The sequence below is a fragment of the Microcaecilia unicolor genome, chromosome 2 (genome assembly GCF_901765095.1).
Source record: "Microcaecilia unicolor chromosome 2, aMicUni1.1, whole genome shotgun sequence".
NCBI classification, from domain to species: domain Eukaryota; kingdom Metazoa; phylum Chordata; class Amphibia; order Gymnophiona; family Siphonopidae; genus Microcaecilia; species Microcaecilia unicolor.
This window is the reverse complement of record NC_044032.1, coordinates 354,542,523-354,559,178: the sequence shown is the minus strand read 5'-3', so window position 1 is coordinate 354,559,178 and position 16,656 is coordinate 354,542,523. Positions and strand designations below refer to the sequence as shown.

The 16,656-nt window shown below is 46.9% G+C and overlaps 1 protein-coding gene across 1 annotated transcript in view; it reads right to left on the bottom strand.

Annotated features, from left to right (window-relative positions):
• Nucleotides 1-16,656, bottom strand: part of TNKS (tankyrase) — a 505,381-nt gene that overhangs the window by 475,408 nt on the left and 13,317 nt on the right. The window contains exon 2 of the mRNA XM_030194488.1: nucleotides 10,007-10,231. Coding sequence (XP_030050348.1) covers nucleotides 10,007-10,231 — 225 coding nt within the window. The remainder of the gene's footprint in view (nucleotides 1-10,006; nucleotides 10,232-16,656) is intronic.

Sequence of the window (16,656 nt, the reverse complement as noted above, 5' to 3'; positions counted from 1 at the left end):
ACAATTTGCGAGATCCTATTCCTACTTCTTTTAGTTTTAAGGTATTGCGCAAGAAGGTGGCTTGCTTTATTACTCTCAGCATATAATGTTGATTTGTGAGCATGAATAAGGTCCAGCGCCTCCTTTGAGAGAGTAGTATTCAAGTCATATCTTAATTTCTGCAAACTCAAAAGAGTAGCCGGGTCATTATCTACAATGAACTGATCTTCTAACAGCTTAAGTTTGGCAGTTTTATCCTGCAAATCAGTTCTACACCTACGATTGGCCATGGCAGAATAACTAATTATGTGACCTCTAATAGTAGCCTTAAAAGCATCCCACCACAGGTTTTACTCTTTTAATTTCCACATTGAGTGGAACATCTTTTTGGTTGTGATTTTCATGTGATTCTCAAGTGTTAGGTGACGGTCAATGGTGACTCCAAGAATTTTCAGGGTTTCCGAAATTGGTAGATTTAGTTTTGGGGTGTTGATGGTGGTAAATTTGCTCGTGTTGTGTTGGGAGGTGAATATTAGGCATTGGGTTTTAACTGAAAGGCATCTGCCCAGGACTGCATGATATGTAGACTTTGGTTGATTTCACTGGAAATTTCTTTTAGATCTTGTTTCAATGGGATATAGATCATTACATCATCAGCGTAAATGTATGGGTTGAGGTTTTGCTTTGATAGTAGTTTGGCCAAGGGTGTCATCATTAGGTTAAATATCATCAGTGAGAGGGGAGATCCCTGTGGAACTCCACATTCAACTGGCCATGTGGCTGATGTAGTCGAGTTTGATGTCACTTGATATGAGCGTGTACTTAGGAATCCTTTAAACCAGTTTAGAACGTTGCCTCCGATACCGAAGTATTCAAGGATGTGTAGTAGGATTCCATGATCAACCATGTCGAAGGCACTTGATATGTCGAATTGTAGAAGTAGTATATTCTTGCCGGTTGCAATCGTTTGTTTGAATTTATTCATGAGCGTAACTAGTACTGTTTCAGTACTGTGATTAGAACGGAATCCTGACTGGGACTCTTGTAGTATTGAGAACTTGTTTAGATAGTCTGTGAGTTGTTTGGTAACCATACCTTCTGTTATTTTGGTTATTAGGGGGATGGATGCTACTGGTCTATAGTTGGTTAATTCACTCGCATTTTTCTTTGCATCTTTTGGTATGGGAGTGAGATGTTTCCTTTCTCCTTTGGGAAGAGTCCATTTTGTAGCATGAAATTCACATGTTTCGTTAGATCTGTTATGAAGTGTTGGGGGGCCGATTTCATAAGGTTATTTGGGCAAATGTCTAGTTTGCAGTGAGATTTGGCGAATCTTTTAAGCTTTTGGGAGATGAGATCTTCCGATAGTGGCTTGAATTCAGTCTAGATCCTATCTGCTGGGTATACTCCAGGATCTGGGTCCAGACAGTCTAGGAGTGCAGTGTATTTGATGGGGCTGACAGGTATTTTTAGTCGCAGTTGTACTATTTTCTCTTTGAAGTACTTCGCGAGGTTATCAGCTCCTGGTGTGTTTGTGCTGTTGTTCGTGACTGATGTGGTGTCTATTAGTTTGTTCACAAGTTGGAAGAGTTTGTGTGTGTCCTTGTAATTTGGTCCAATTTCGGTTTTGTAGTATAATCTTTTGGTTTATCTTATGGTGTATTTGTATTTTCTTCGAAGTTGTTTCCAGGCATTGATTGTAGGATCGTCTTTCTTTTTATTCCCTGCGTGTTCTAATTTCCTAACTTGTGTTTTGAGATTTTTCAGTTCTTCGTTGAACCACGGTGTTGAGTTCTTTCTGTGCGAGGTTCTGGTTTGAATTGGGGCAATGTTGTCTAATATTGTTCTGCATCTTTTATCCCACTCTTGGAGGAATTTGATTCTGTCTGTCTTTGTTGTCCATTCGTTATCGTAGATCTGTTGCCAGAATATTACCGGGTCTATTTTTCCGCTAGTGGTTTAGGTTTTTCGTTCTTGTTTTTTTGATTGTGGTTTTCATCCTCCATTGGAGGAAGATGTATGCTTTGTAGCGGTCTGACCATAGTGTGGGTATCCATTTTGTATCTGCTAGTATAAGGTTTAGGTCTGGATGGAATTTGTATGCGATAACATCTAGTGTGTGTCCTTTGATGTGTGTCGGTTGTGCATTTGGTACATGAGAATCCCATAATTGTAGAAATTCCTTGTATTCTTGGGTGCTTGTTAAGGTAAGATCTTCCAGGTGCAGGTTGATATCGCCTATTATAATAAGGTTTGAAGTAACCCTAGTAGCGCTTTAGAAGTGTCAAGTAGTAGTAGTAGTAGTAGAGATGCAAGTGTTCGAGATGAAGTCCATAAGGTGTGTTTGAGTGTCTTGCCAGCTACCTGGCGGCCTGTAGAGTAGGATTGCGTTAAGGTATTCCTGCAGGTTTGGGTGATTGATTCTTACCGAATGGCTTCCCTAATCCAGCGAGCAATGGAAGCCTTAGAATCCGCCTCACCTCTTTTCGATCCCGACAAGAGCACAAAGAGATGATCCAAGCGTCGAAACTCGTTAGAGATCTGCAAGTACCGAAACAAGGCTCTCCGCACATCCAGGAAACGTAGCAAGGCAAACTCCCCCGGAGAATCCTCTCTTCGAAAAGACGGAACATAAACCACCTGACATGGAAAGCCGAAACCACTTTAGGTAGAAATGGCGGCAACGTCCGGATCGACACCCCTGTTTCAGAAAACTGCAAAAAAGGTTCTCTGGAAGACAAAGCCTGAATTTCAGAAATCCTCCTCGCCGAAGCAATGGCCACCAAAAACACTGTCTTAAGTGTTAGATCCTTCTCAGAAACCTTATTCAACAGCTCAAATGGTGGGGCTCGCAGTACCACATTCAAATGCCACGCCGGGCACAGCTGCCACAGAGGAGGCCGAAGCCAAAGAGCCGCGCATAGGAAATGGACCACATCAGAGTGAGCTGCTAAAGAGGAACCGTCCAGTTTGCCCCTAAAACAAGCTAGCGCGGCCACCTGCACTCAAAGGGAATTATATGCCAATCCCTTTGAAGACCATCCTGAAGGAACTCCAGAATAACCAGAATGTCCGCCCGAAAAGGCGATTCAGCACGCAAATCACACCACTCCGAGAAAGCTTTCCACACTCGTGCATACGCTGCTGAAGTAGACTGCTTCTGTGCCCCCAAAAGAGTGGCAATGACTGGTCCTGAAAATCCCTTCTTCCTCAGCTGCCGCCTCTCAATAGCGAGGCCGTAAGACCAAGGTGGGAGGGATTTTCCATCTGAACTGGCCCTTGATGCAGCAGATCGGGAGTCACCGGAAGTCGCAATGGTGGCTCAGAGTGCTTGAACGAGATCTGCATACCACGGCCATCGGGGCCAGTCTGGGGCCACTAGAACGACTGGCCCCCAATGCCGCCCTCTGCAGCAAAGAACTCTCCCTATCAGAGGCCAAAGAGAGGAAAAAAAAAAAAAAATACAGTAGCTGTTGTTCCGGCCATGGCTGGAGAAGAGCGTCCAATCCTGCGGATCCTGGCTGCCATTTGCGGCTGAAGAACTGGCGAACTTTGGCATTGCAAGCCATGGCTATGAGATCCATTACTGGTCTTCCCCAATGTTGACAGATCAGCCAAAAAGCCGAGTCCGAAAGCGTCCATTCCACTGCGTCCAAAAGAGCCCGGCTGAGAAAATCCGCTTGAACATTATCTTGGCCCACAATGTGCCCTGCCAACAGACTCTGAACATGCGCTTCCGCCCATATTAGAAGACGAGACGCTTCCACTGCCAAGGGAAGACTGCGAGTGGCCACCTGCCGACTGATGTAGGCCACCGCCGTGGTGTTGTCCGAGAATACACGAACCCCCTGCCCCTGCAGAAGGTCCTGAAAACTCCGCAGCGCATTCACGATTGCTCGCAACTCCAGACGATTTATCGGACAAGTCGCTTCGAGAGGGGTCCACGATTCCTGGGCTACACAATGAAGACAATGGGCTCCCCAGCCCGCAAGGCTGGCATCCGTCATGACTACCACCCAACTGGGAGATGCCAGAGAAATACTCTTCTGCAAATTGGCTGACCGGAGTCACCACGCGAGACTGTCCCTGGCCCGGCTCGACCAAGGAAGGCGTCGTTGATAATCCAGCAACGTCGGCGACCATCTGTTCAAAAGGAAATTCTGAAAGTGAGTCCTTGCCCATGGAATGACTTCCAAGGTCGCCACCATGGAACCGAGGAGCTGAACATAGTCTCACACTCGGGAAGCATGACGACTCAATAAAGTCCGTAACTGAGAAAGCAATTTGATCCTTCGCCCCTCGGGGAGAAACACCTTCTCCCGCTTCGTATCAAATTGAACTCCAAGATACTCCAGACTGAGTAGGAACTAGGTGACTCTTGTACATATTGACCACCCAACCTAAGGATTGCAACACCACAATCACTCGGTCGGTGACCACTCGACTCTCCTCTGCTGTCGTCGCCCGAATCAGCTAGTCGTCGAGATATGGATGCACTCGAATCCCCTCCTTCCGCAGGAACGCCGCCGCCACCACCACAACCTTGGAAAAAATGCATGGGACAGTGGCCATTCTAAAAGGAAGAGCCCGAAACTGGAAGTGCTGACCCAGCTCCGCAAATCTGAGAAATCTCTGATGGGGCTGCCAAATGGGAATGTGCAGGTAAGCTTCCGTCAAATCGAGATCCGTCAAAAACTCGCCTGGTTGAACAGCAGCAATAACTGCCCTTAATGTCTCCATGCGGAAGTGACAAACCTGCAAAAACTGGTTTACTTTTCTGAGATCGAGAATAGGCTGAAAAGCCTCTCCCTTCTTTAGAACCACAAAGAAGATGGAGTACCGACCTGTGCGCCTTTCGAGAGGAGGAACAGCCACGATAGCCCCTATCCTTAGCAGGTCTCGCAAACACTGCAGAACCACTGTCCACTTGGCCCGCGATACACAGCGGGACTCCAGAAAAAAAGTCTGAAATGGGAGAGAAGAATTCTAGCTTGTAACCTTCTCACACCACAGAGGATCCACTGGTTCGAAGTAATTCTGGCCCACTCTGAGAAAGCCGACCACTGATCTGCTCTCCTCCCGAGTGGACCTGCGCCCCATCATTGGAAGGCCCAAGAAGGAGCCCCCTGGTGAGAGGGGGGTCCAGCCAGATGCTTCTCGATGTGAAAGGAAGAACGCTGCCCAATACGAGGACGGTGAAAGGCTGCGTTGGACCGCCCCGGGCGATACCGCCGCGTCTCTCTGAAACGTGACCTCGAGGCTCCCTGCCTGGAAGTAGACTTGGGTCTATCCTCCGGAAGACACTGTTGCGTTCTCGAGGGCCTAGGCATTCTGTCAGGTCCTCGAGGCAGGACTGGAGTTCGTGAGCCCTTGGGCCACTGCCGAGGAGCGGCAGCGACAGGCAAGACCACCTCGGGTCTGGAAACACAGAAGAGTAGTACTGGAACTCTGGACTGGAGTAGTACAAGGCAGGCAACTAGAACAGATGAGACAGGAACAGCTTCGCCTGCACCTAGCCACCGTTCCTCCAGAGTTGAGCTCCGAAGTGCAGGCGGCCAGCAGGACTTGCAGGATAAGGCAGGAACTGAAGATCCAGAGGACCCACCCTGGGTCTGGGATACACGAGGGTGACAGGGCACGGAACTAGACTCAGACAGTATGCTGCTGCACAGCCACTAGCAAGACCCAGAAGACAGACCAAGGAACACAAGGCGTACAGAAGCTAGCAGGAGCAAGGACTAGGGCAGCAACACACTAGGCAGAACGGGGATCCGGGAATACCCACAGGGTAAACCCTCTAGCTAGGTGGAGACAGGATACAGGAATAATCACCCAGGAAAACACACTAGCCAGACAGATACAGGATTCAGGATAAACCCTCAGGATATACAAGCAGGGTAGGCACACAGGCTAGGCAAGGCAGGGTTCAGGGTAAAGAGAGCAAACCAGGAAGAACAGGCCAAGGGTCTGAAGCCACAGCCGTTCCACACACTGACTGGGGAACCCACAAAGGCTGAGGCTTTGCAACCAGACAAAGAACAAACCCGGACAAAGGCTTCACCCCAACCCAGGGTAAGCCAGGAACAGAGGCTTCACCCCAAACACAGGGTAAGCCAGAAACAGAGGCTTCACTCCAAACACAGGGTAAGCCAGGAAGGACCCGCAGTCCACAGACAGAGGCAGGGAAGACCCCCCACGGAAGGACAACAGAGACACTGACAGAAAGAAACTGGGCTGGAACCCAGAGAGGCTAAGCAGTAGTGCAGTACTTACTAACCTGACCTAAGAGCATAACACTTATGCAAAGGCCCAGACTGCAAGCACAGCACTTCCTTATGAAGGCTCTCACTGATGAGTCACCAGCAGCAGGACAGAAGCAGGAAGTACACTGACCCCAAAGAGAGGCTTGACACACATAGGAAGTGAGCCCACAGGAAAGACAGGCAGGAGCCATCTTGGAAGCTGGCACAGAGCCGGTGGCAGCCATCTTAGATGCTGGCTCCCCAGAGAGGCATAGCACACACAGGTGAGGTCTAGTGAAGTAATCAGCACACAGAGCCAGAGACAAGACTAACACAAAGACAGACAGAAGCCAGCAGAGCTGCTGGCCCCCAGAAATGAGGTAAGTCTGAGGGTGGTCACGGCCACAGACATGACAGACACTGAGATTTCGAATCCCCCAAATCTTTAACAATCTTTTCTAGGTCTTCCCCAAAAAGCAATTTCCCTCGGAAAGGCAATTTAATGAGGCCCAATGATGGAGCCACAGAAGATGCCGAGAGGAAACGGTCAAGGCCATGAGTTTGGCCGAAGCACGGACCAAATCATACAAGGCATCCGCCAAGTACACCAGCCCAATATTCATCAGCGACATCTGAGGAGTTCCCGGCATATCAGACTCCGAAATCAAATCCGTGACAGAATGTAGCCAACTGAGACAAGCTCTAACCACATAAGAACTACAAACAGAAGTTTGAAGGGGCACGTTTTAAAGAGGCCTCTAGCCATCTGTCTTGCATACCCTTAAGTGCCAAACCACCTTCCACTGGAAGAGTAGTCTTCTTAGTGACCGCTGTCACCAGGGCATCCACCCTAGGTAAAGCAAAGTGCTCTAAACGGTCCACTGAAACCGGATATAGCCTGGCCATAGCCCTGGCTACTTTCAGCCCCCCATCCGGATCCGCCCACTGGGCCAAAATCAACTCTTCAATAGCTTCATGTAGCGGAAAGGCCTTAGAAGGTCATCTGGTACTAGCCATCTTGGGGTTGGCCACCTGAGAAGCCATAACCTCGGGGTCCTCTATAGTCAGGGCTTCCAGCACCTGAGCGATAAAGGAGGACAACTCCTCCTTATGGAAAATCCTCACGGCAAAAGAGTCCTCCGGTTGGTCAGCGAGGACACCGCCCTCCACCCCGTCTGCTCCGAGAGCCACCACAGAGGAAGCTGCAGGCGACCGTATGCAGGACCCCTCCTCAGACCTCAAAGAAAGCCTAGCCTTTTTAAGGGAGGAGAAATCTTCTGGGGAAAAACCCAAAATCTATTGGCTACCCCCGGACCCTCCTGAAAGAAACAAAGGCCGAAGCTGTCGCAGCCGTGTTGGGGGGGGGGGGGGGGCAAGGCCCATTTCAACAAAAACGCCTGATGGAGTAGCAAAATAAACTCTGGCGAAAACCCCTCCCCTGCAACGGAGGTCACAACCATGGCACCACCACCCACAGTGCCTGACACCCCCCCCCCCCGACTCCCCTACCAACAGAGAAGAAGCTTTGCCGAAAAACGCTACCACAGCCGGCTCCACAACCGATCGCAAAATGGCGCAAGAATCGCCAGGCTCTGAGAGGGAAAGCACGCTCTGGGGGGGGGGGGGGGCTGCTCCGTCGAATACCGCCAAATCAACGCACCCCCAGCTGCAAAGGCCCATCGCTGAACGCCATTTCCAGCATCGGGAACAGCGTTTTACCGCCTCCGCTGCCATGGCCCGTCCCCAAACAGGAACCCAGCAGGACTTACCCCGGACCGGGAAAGCGCGGGAACTGACAGCTGAGCCGAAGAAAAAAAAAAACTCTCCGACTCCACTTCGAGGCAGGCTCAGACAAGCAGGCAACAGAAAACAGGACTCGGACAGCAGTAACACAAACCTGCTCTCAGCAAAAACAAACTTCCCTGTGCTTCTGTGTTTCTCTTTTACATAAATTCCATGGTTCTCTTTGTTTTTTTTAGTGAGGAGGCAGAAACAAACAGGGAAGGAAAGGAACAGCAAAAGCCTGTTCAGAGGGAATTTGAGGCACAGCAGGGACCCAGCAACTGCGTATGCTGCCAAAGGGGACACCACCAGTCCGCCACCCCTGGCTCAAACTGGCCACCGGCCCAGAAGCACCCTCAGAGGCCTTGGGCCCAGGAGCTGGAGAAAAAGCCATCCACCACCTGCTGAGATAGAGACATACTAACTGAGGAAGGAGCTAGCCGTCTGGCATCACTGCCTTTAGTTTGTTTATTTCTATCTCCACCTGCTGGTAGGCGGACTTAACCCACTAGTTCCTGGATTCATCTGCTGCAAGTGACAAGGAAAATATAGTTTTCATCCAACATAAAATGTAAAAGACCAGCTGAAAAAAAGTAGGTCTTTCTGTATTCCTCTGGTGCATTCTAGACCAATGCACCCAACGCCGACATCAATGTCCAGGCTTTGGACCTGGCTCCAAAAATCTTCTCTCAGCCTCTCTGGCCAACTGTGTTTTCTTCATATGAAGACAGAGAATACAGTTTGCAGAGGTATGATCAGGCCCCAAACACTGCAGACACCAAGAATGGGTGTCCTTGCCAGAGATGGTCCTATTGCAATGTGCAGCGTTTGAAGCCCCTAGGAACTTTCAATGATATGAAAGGAAAAATAACCATGGCAAAATCAAATGACTCAATGGTGTTTAACAAAGGGAAGAGTACCAAAAAACAGAAAAGGAAAAAAACCTGACAGGAACACGGCCTAGTGAACGTGGAGAAAAGAAAGGAAAAAAAAAATCAAACAATAAATAGGGAAGGATAAAATAAAGTAAACCCAGAAAGAGGTATTAAGGAAAAGAATTAAAAAGGAAGGCACAAAAAGACCAACCAAACCAGCTGTGGGGAGTGGATAACGAGTGCATCCTCTCAACAAGGGAAAAAAAAAAAAAAAAAGAGAGCGAGAGAGCTGCTGGTCCTGCGTTCTCACGGCAGGCAGGCGGGCCTATTTTTAAGGTTGTTACAAGCTCCGAACCAGTAACACAGACCCCGCATTACCCATGTGTGAGAATTATAGACCTGCTTGTCCTCGGAGAATTTTTTTTTACATGAGCCTTCATGGACAAGGTAGAATCTAAGATTACCCCTAAATCCCTCTTTTCATTAGAAATGGGAATACTTAACTGTTAAATGTATTAGTTTGGTAACAGGTAAAATCTGTCATGTCGATAAAACGTCATGCAACTCAGACTCTTCCTTTTCTCATTATATCTGCAGCTCTCTCTCTTCCCCACTGGCAGCTGTAGGATGCAGGAGAAGGGAGCAGTAGCTAAGATCTAGAAAGTACCTCCTTCCTGCCTTTCCCTGGGGCTTAACAACTTGGAATTTTCTGCTCCACATTTAATAAAGTAGAGCATAGAACACTGGAGCGCCCAGACACCCACTGCAGCCACAGAGCTGGCACCTATGATTTTGTTAATTGTTAGATTTCAACAGAGATTATAAATTAAAACTGATTGAGTGAGAAAAACAAAACTCACATAACCTACGTCTTCAATTAAACCAGCATGGCTTATTTCTCAAATATGGCAGATAATGAAGCTTCTGCTGTACTAAAAAGATAATGGACTTACAGGAAGAGAGGAAAAACAATCACTCAACACAAGCCCAGGAAAACAATAAAGTCAGTCAAACTCACTCCTACAAAATCTCTAGGAGCTGTACTCCCATCTATGTAGTCCTAAACAAACAAAAATGCCCTATTTACAGAATCTTATTTAAAAATACACTCACAAAAAACACACTTACCAATGCACACATCAATCTTCCCTTTGATAGCAGCTTCGTGCAAAGGAGTATAATTCCAATTGTCTCTAGCATTTGGGTCTGCACCTTGGCACAGTAATAAGCTAACCACTTCAGCATGGCCAAAAGAGCAAGCATTATGAAGTGGTATTAGACCTCCATCGTCCCGAGCATGGACATTAGCTCCTGTCTGCAGCAGATGTTCTACCACATCCTTTCTTCCAAACCCTGCAATAGAATATAAATTATTTATTCAAGACAATACATTATGAGAGCAATTCTATAAAGACTGCCCACATTTGGGCACCAAAATGCTAAGCACAAATTCTATGGCAGCACCTGGGCACCCAGATTCCTTTTTGTGCACCAACATTTAGGCACGGTTACCAATGCCATGTAAAAGGCAGGCGTAAATGTTAGTGCACAATTATACACAAGTATGGGACACACCCATGCACCTCTCACTGTGAATGCTCTCTTACAGTCAGGGGCATAGCTACGTGGGGCCACGGGGGCTTGGGCCCCTGTAGATTTGGCCCTGCCCCCCCCCCAACAACCACTTTGACCCCCCCTCCCGCCGCCAACCCTCCCCCGCTGCCGCCGTCGTGTACCTTTGCTGGCGAGGGTCCCCAACCCCCGCCAGCCGAAGTCCTCCGTTGCGGCCGCGTTGCTGATCTGCAAGGGCAGGCTTCTGTTTCTGTGAGTCTGACATCCTGCACGCACAACATACAACATGCAGGATGTCACTCATAGAAACAGAAGCCTGCCCTTGCAGATCAGCAACGCGGCCGCACCGGAGAAGAGGACTTTGGCTGCCGGGGGTTGAGGGCCCCCGCCAGCAAAGGTACACGACGGCGGCGGCAGAAAGAGGTGGTTGAAACGGTTGGCGGCGGGAAGAGGGGGGGGGGGGGGTCGAAAGGGTTGGCACCGGGGAGGGTCAAAGATGGTGGTGGCAGTGGGGGGTTAAAAATGGCAGAGGGGGTGGCGGGGCCAGAGAGGGGCTAAAATATGCCCCCTCACCTTAGACTCTGGACTCCCCCCTACCGCCAAAGTCTGGCTACGCCCCTGCTTGCAGTTACACTCTGTGCATCTTGCGCACTCAAATCCGTGAATATAACATTCGCATGTGCGCTGGTATTCTATAATATTAGCACACAAAAGGTGCTTACGATTAGATGCCAAGATTACAGAATGAGGGAGAAAGCAACAGAATGAACGAGGCCCATGTTATGAAATATATTTGCACAAGCAAAAAAAGTATAAACTATGGTGTACTGACACTTGTTGGCTGCATTGTGAGATAAGAGCTCAAACATCAAATGTCTCTCTCTCAATATACCTATATTCAACAGTACCAAGTTGTAAATATAAAGTCGTGTTCATAGAGAATCATTTTGCAGTATAACAGACCATCAAATATACTAAGGGAAGAGGCTGGATCAGAAACAGCAGCTAAATGCAGAGCAGACATTCTTCCTTTCGTTTTACATTTACTGCTAATAAAGCAGCAGATTCAAGGTGATTTATTACCTTTACAGAAAAGTAATTATAATGATGTGGTGAATTTCTCAAGAGCTCATAAAGACAAAGCACCCAATTATAAAACTCTGGTACCAAATGACGGATTCACCCCTGGATGACTGGATTTCCACTTGGTGATTAGTGGTCAAACATTGGGAAATATTTTGCCCCATTTATGCTGTTTTGATATGCTCAGGTTTATTCAGAAGGCCTCGAAAAAAAGCTATTTCAGTTCATGCAAAAGGTGACATCCTCCTCTGCTCTCCACCAGCTTTATTTCATCTCCTGCCCTCAGCCTAAAAGCTTTTACTTTCCTCTTGGAATCACCTACCACAAATAAATACACATGCGTGAGAAAGACTAAGCCCTGAAAGCCTTTTGCTGCATTATGTCCCATTCTCTCTTATTGGGGGGGGGGGGGGGGGGGAGGAGAAGGGTACTGAAGAACCTAGAATAGAGGGTAGAGCCCAAAATACAAAGTTAACCCCCCCCCCCCCCCCCCCGCAAGCCCAGAAAGAGGAAGGTGTCCAAGTATTCTTGCACAATTTATGCTTGAACCTGTTATGCTGTTTGTCTGAATAAATGATATACTTTTTAAAACCTGCAAAGGTAAACCAGGCTTTTTTTTGCTTAAGAAAGCCGTGCTTTGTGTCCCGAACCTGGCTAAACTGACTCTTAGACTAGACTAAAGGCCTTAGCTCTGCCCAGTACAAGAGGTAATAAGACCCTGACCGCCACTCAAATCATGGAGCTGAGGAAGAAAAGAATATTTACTCCAGGCTCTGGTGAAAGGGTAGTGGAAACTGCAGTATGAATAGAAACAATTACACAGGGCTTTGCATGATCAATGGATTCAGCAACAATTCCTCCAGAAGTGGCTGCAATAGCTACAGATCTCCTTGTGGTTTGTTTGTATGTTTAAACCTTCTGAATAAGAATCGATTGATACAAACCCCACCCCACCCCACCCAAAAAAAACAGCATTTGACAACAAGACTTATAATCTCCCTATTGAAAATACAAGTAACTGTTCTCCTCCCCCCATTAACCACTATTCCTTCAGCAAGCATCCTGCACTCTACCCCACTAACCACAAGTAACACAGTTAAATGAGTCCATTCTTTCTGTGCTGGATACCATGATGTTTATCAGTCAATTGTTCCAAATCCCAGAGCACTTTCAAGAGCCAGTCCATAACTGTTGGGCCTTCAACATGTTTCCATTTGAGAGCAAACACATATTCAGCAGCTACCAGGCAGATACGCTTGACACACACCTGCCATTTGAGGCCCAGTAAACAAACAGCAGGATCAACAGGAAATCGTAACGCCAGACACTGTGCCAACAAAGAGCTACTGTAGTCTAAAATGGTTGAATATTCCGGCAAGTCCACCAAATATGGATAAAAATCCCTTTCTCCTCTGAGCACCGCCTACAAACATCAGTAGCACTCTGAGGAAGCACAGCCTGCAGTCGCTCTGGTGTATAGTACCACTGGGCCACAACTTTACAACCATTTTCTTTGATCAATGTACAAAGGGATGCCCTCTTAACTTCCAAAGACGTTTCCAGTCCCCAGAGGTAAATTCCCTCCCTAGATTCACTTCCCACTGGTGCATAAAATTGTATCGCTTAAACTCTTACCCCCAAAAGAACTTATATAATAGATGGAAGCCCTCCATTTCCCCAGGGATACCAACAAATTTTTCAAATGCTCGGTCTTCCAGAATATGCCACAATCACCCTTCAGCAGTCAGAAAATGTTTGATTTGCAAATAAGAAAAGATGTCCCAACTAGAAATAGGTTAAACTAGGTTTTTAAATCTTCAAAATGTGCAAAGATTGCCCACATCCAGCAATTGGTGAAATCGAACCAACCCCTTATGGGCCCAAGTGGAAAAGGCCCCACATGCACACCCCTGGCCCATCCAAAAAAGTGAGGCTCATGACAAATAGGACCTAAGGGACGAAAGCAGAACACCAATCTCACTCCACCTCTTAACTTTGCCCCAAAAGGTGAGAAGAAGCTTCATGAAAGGGTAATATACCAATTAAGATACCGAGAACTACCCTATATCCACAGCAAATGTTTTAAAATCAAAGCTCAGAAAATGTTTCAACTACAGAATGATTCCCCATTTATACGGAGCATTCTCCCAATCCACTAATTGGTTTAACTGTGCTGCCCAATAATACCAGCCTAAATTAGGTACACCACACCTCACCCCCCAGCTTCACATTCTGCCACAAGTGTACTGATAGAATTGAAAAATGAGCTTGCAGAGATATTGTTAGTAATATGTAATTTATCTTTAAAATCAAACACTGTACTGGAAGATTGGAGGATGATCAATGCAACGTGGATTTTAAAAAAGGGTTCCAGAGGTGATCCAGGAAATTATAGACCAGTGAGCCTGACATCGGTGCCGAGCAAAACAGACCATTATAAAGAATAAAATTACAAAGCATATACAGAAGCATAGATTCATGAGACAAAGCCAACAAGGATTTAGTCACAGGAAATCTTGCCTCACCAATCTACTATATTTCTTTGAAGGGGTGAATAAGCATGTGGATAAAGGTGAGCTGGTTGATACTGTGTATCTGGATTGTCAGAAGGCATTTGACAAAGTACCTCATGAAAGACTCCAAAGGAAATTAGAAAGTCATGGGATAGGAGGCAATGTCCTATTGTGGATTAAAAACTGGTTAAAAAGATAGAAAACATTCCTCCCCAGGAACTCCATTCACTGTGTAAATCTCTCTTATCTGCACCCTTCTCCTCCACCGCTAACTCCAGACTCCGTTCCTTTTATCTTGCTGCACCATATGCCTGGAATAGACTTCCTGAGCCGGTACGTCAAGCTCCATCTCTGGCCGTCTTCAAATCTAAGCTAAAAGCCCACCTTTTGATGCTGCTTTTAACTCCTAACCCTTATTGGACTTTGGTCCTGAGGAACTGAGTTCAATTCCCGGCACAGGCAGCTCCTTGTGACTCTGGGCAAGTCACTTAACCCTCCATTGCCCCATGTAAGCCGCATTGAGCCTGCCATGAGTGGGAAAGCGCGGGGTACAAATGTAACAAAAATAAAAATAAAATATTCACTTGTTCAGAACCCTTATTTTACCATCCTCACTTTAATATTCCCTTATCTCTTGTTTGTCCTGTTTGTCTGTCTAATTAGATTATAAGCTCTGTCGAGCAGAGACTCTCTCTTCATGTTCAAGTGTACAGTGCTTCGTACATCTAGTAGCGCTATAGAAATGATAAGTAGTAGTAAAACAGAGAGTACGGTTAAATGGTCAGTATTCTCAATGGAGAAGAATAGATAGTGGGGACCCCTGGGGGTCTGTGCTGGGACCGATGATTTTTAACACATTTATAAATTATCTAGAGATGGGAATAACTAGCGAGGTAAATTTGCCAAAGACACAGTTATTCAAAGTTGTTAAACCGCAAGAAGATTGTGACTGTTGGAAACAGGATATGGAGCTTGACGGACCTTCAGCCTGTCCCAGTATACCAATGTTTATGTTCTTAACACAGATTTCACCAGATGAGGAGTCCTCCCACCCTATATAAAAACATGAAAGTCCCTCTGTAATAGAGAAAGAACCCACAAAGGGACTTCCACTGGCAGAGTACAAAATTAAGATAAAAGATGCAGTAGTACATTAATTTTAAGGGCCACAATACAGCCCCACCAAGATAACCAAGTCCCTTTCCAGAGAAAGATTTTGTCTAATTTGCTGAAATAAGGGAGCATAATTACAGGAGTATAAATGCTTCAAAGTTTTCGGAACCTGAACTCCCAAACACCAAAACTCTTCAACTGCCCACTTAAAAGAAAATTGTCACTTCAGAATATCATCATCCGCAGATGTGGTAGTCACACCCATCAACTCTGTTTTATCCAAGTTAAATTTAAATCCTGCCACAACTCCAAAGGCCAGGGATTCTCAAAGCACCACCAGCAGTGTAAGAACTGGCTGCTCCACATATAACAAAACATCATCCGCAAAAAGAGCAATATTCTGAGTGCCTCCACCCCCGGAAAATCCTCTAATATCTGGATTAGAGTGGACCCGCAAGACAAAGGGTTCCATTCATAATAATGCAAACAAAGGGGAGAGAGACCGTGGTGTACTGGAAAATTTAGCAGGCTTTTTTTCTGGGCATAGCCAGCGTGCAATTTAAGAGGGGGGAGCAGCGCATTCCTCTCTCCCCTCCCCCACAGGCATACCTTTGCTGGCAGGGATGCTGAGCCCCACCAGCCAAATAAATGGACTACAACTACTTCCCGCTGCTTGTTTCTGGCTCTGAGCAGCATGCCAGGAATTCTCATGCACACTTGCATGAGAAGCAGCGGGGCACAGCAGCAGTCCATTTAATTTGGCTGGCGGGGCTCGGTATCCCTGCAAGCAAAGGTAAAGGAGCTCAGAGACGCCATGGGTGGCCCATCTCAAAGCTGGAGATTTACCACCCCTATGCTGGAGATTGAAGGCCAATGAGTGAGGTTTTTCTCAGGAGTCCTAGCCATGTCTAAAACCAATTCAATAAGATGCACATTCCAAAAACTGATATTCTAATCAATAAATAGACAATAAAATTCTTTTTTCTACCTTTTTTTGGTCTGGTCATTTTATTTTTCATATTCTGTTGGTCCCAAATCTCTGGTTTCTGCTTTCCTCTTTCTTCTCTTAACTGTTTTGGCAAAGTCTCCTTGTACATTTGGCACTTCTTTTCATGTCAACCATCTACTTTCTCTCCTAAGTCCAGCACCTCTTTCCCTCTCCATGCCCTCTCCCTTCCTTATTCCTCCCAATGAATCTCTTTCTTCCTATCCAGCACCTCTCTTCCTCATTGCTCCCCCTAATGCAGTACCACTCTCTCTCCCTGCCCCCACCCCTGATACAGCACTTATATCCCTCCCTATCCCTACTGATACAGCACATCTCCCCCTCCCATGCAGTGTCTCCCTTGTGTTGTTGTGTCTCAATGCATCACTTCTCTCCTTCCTTGACCCCCATCATACAGCACATCTCTTCCCACCTTGCCACTCCATGCACCACCTCTCCCTCCTTGCCCCCCCCATGCAGCACCACTTTCCCTCGCTCACTCCCTCCCTCAT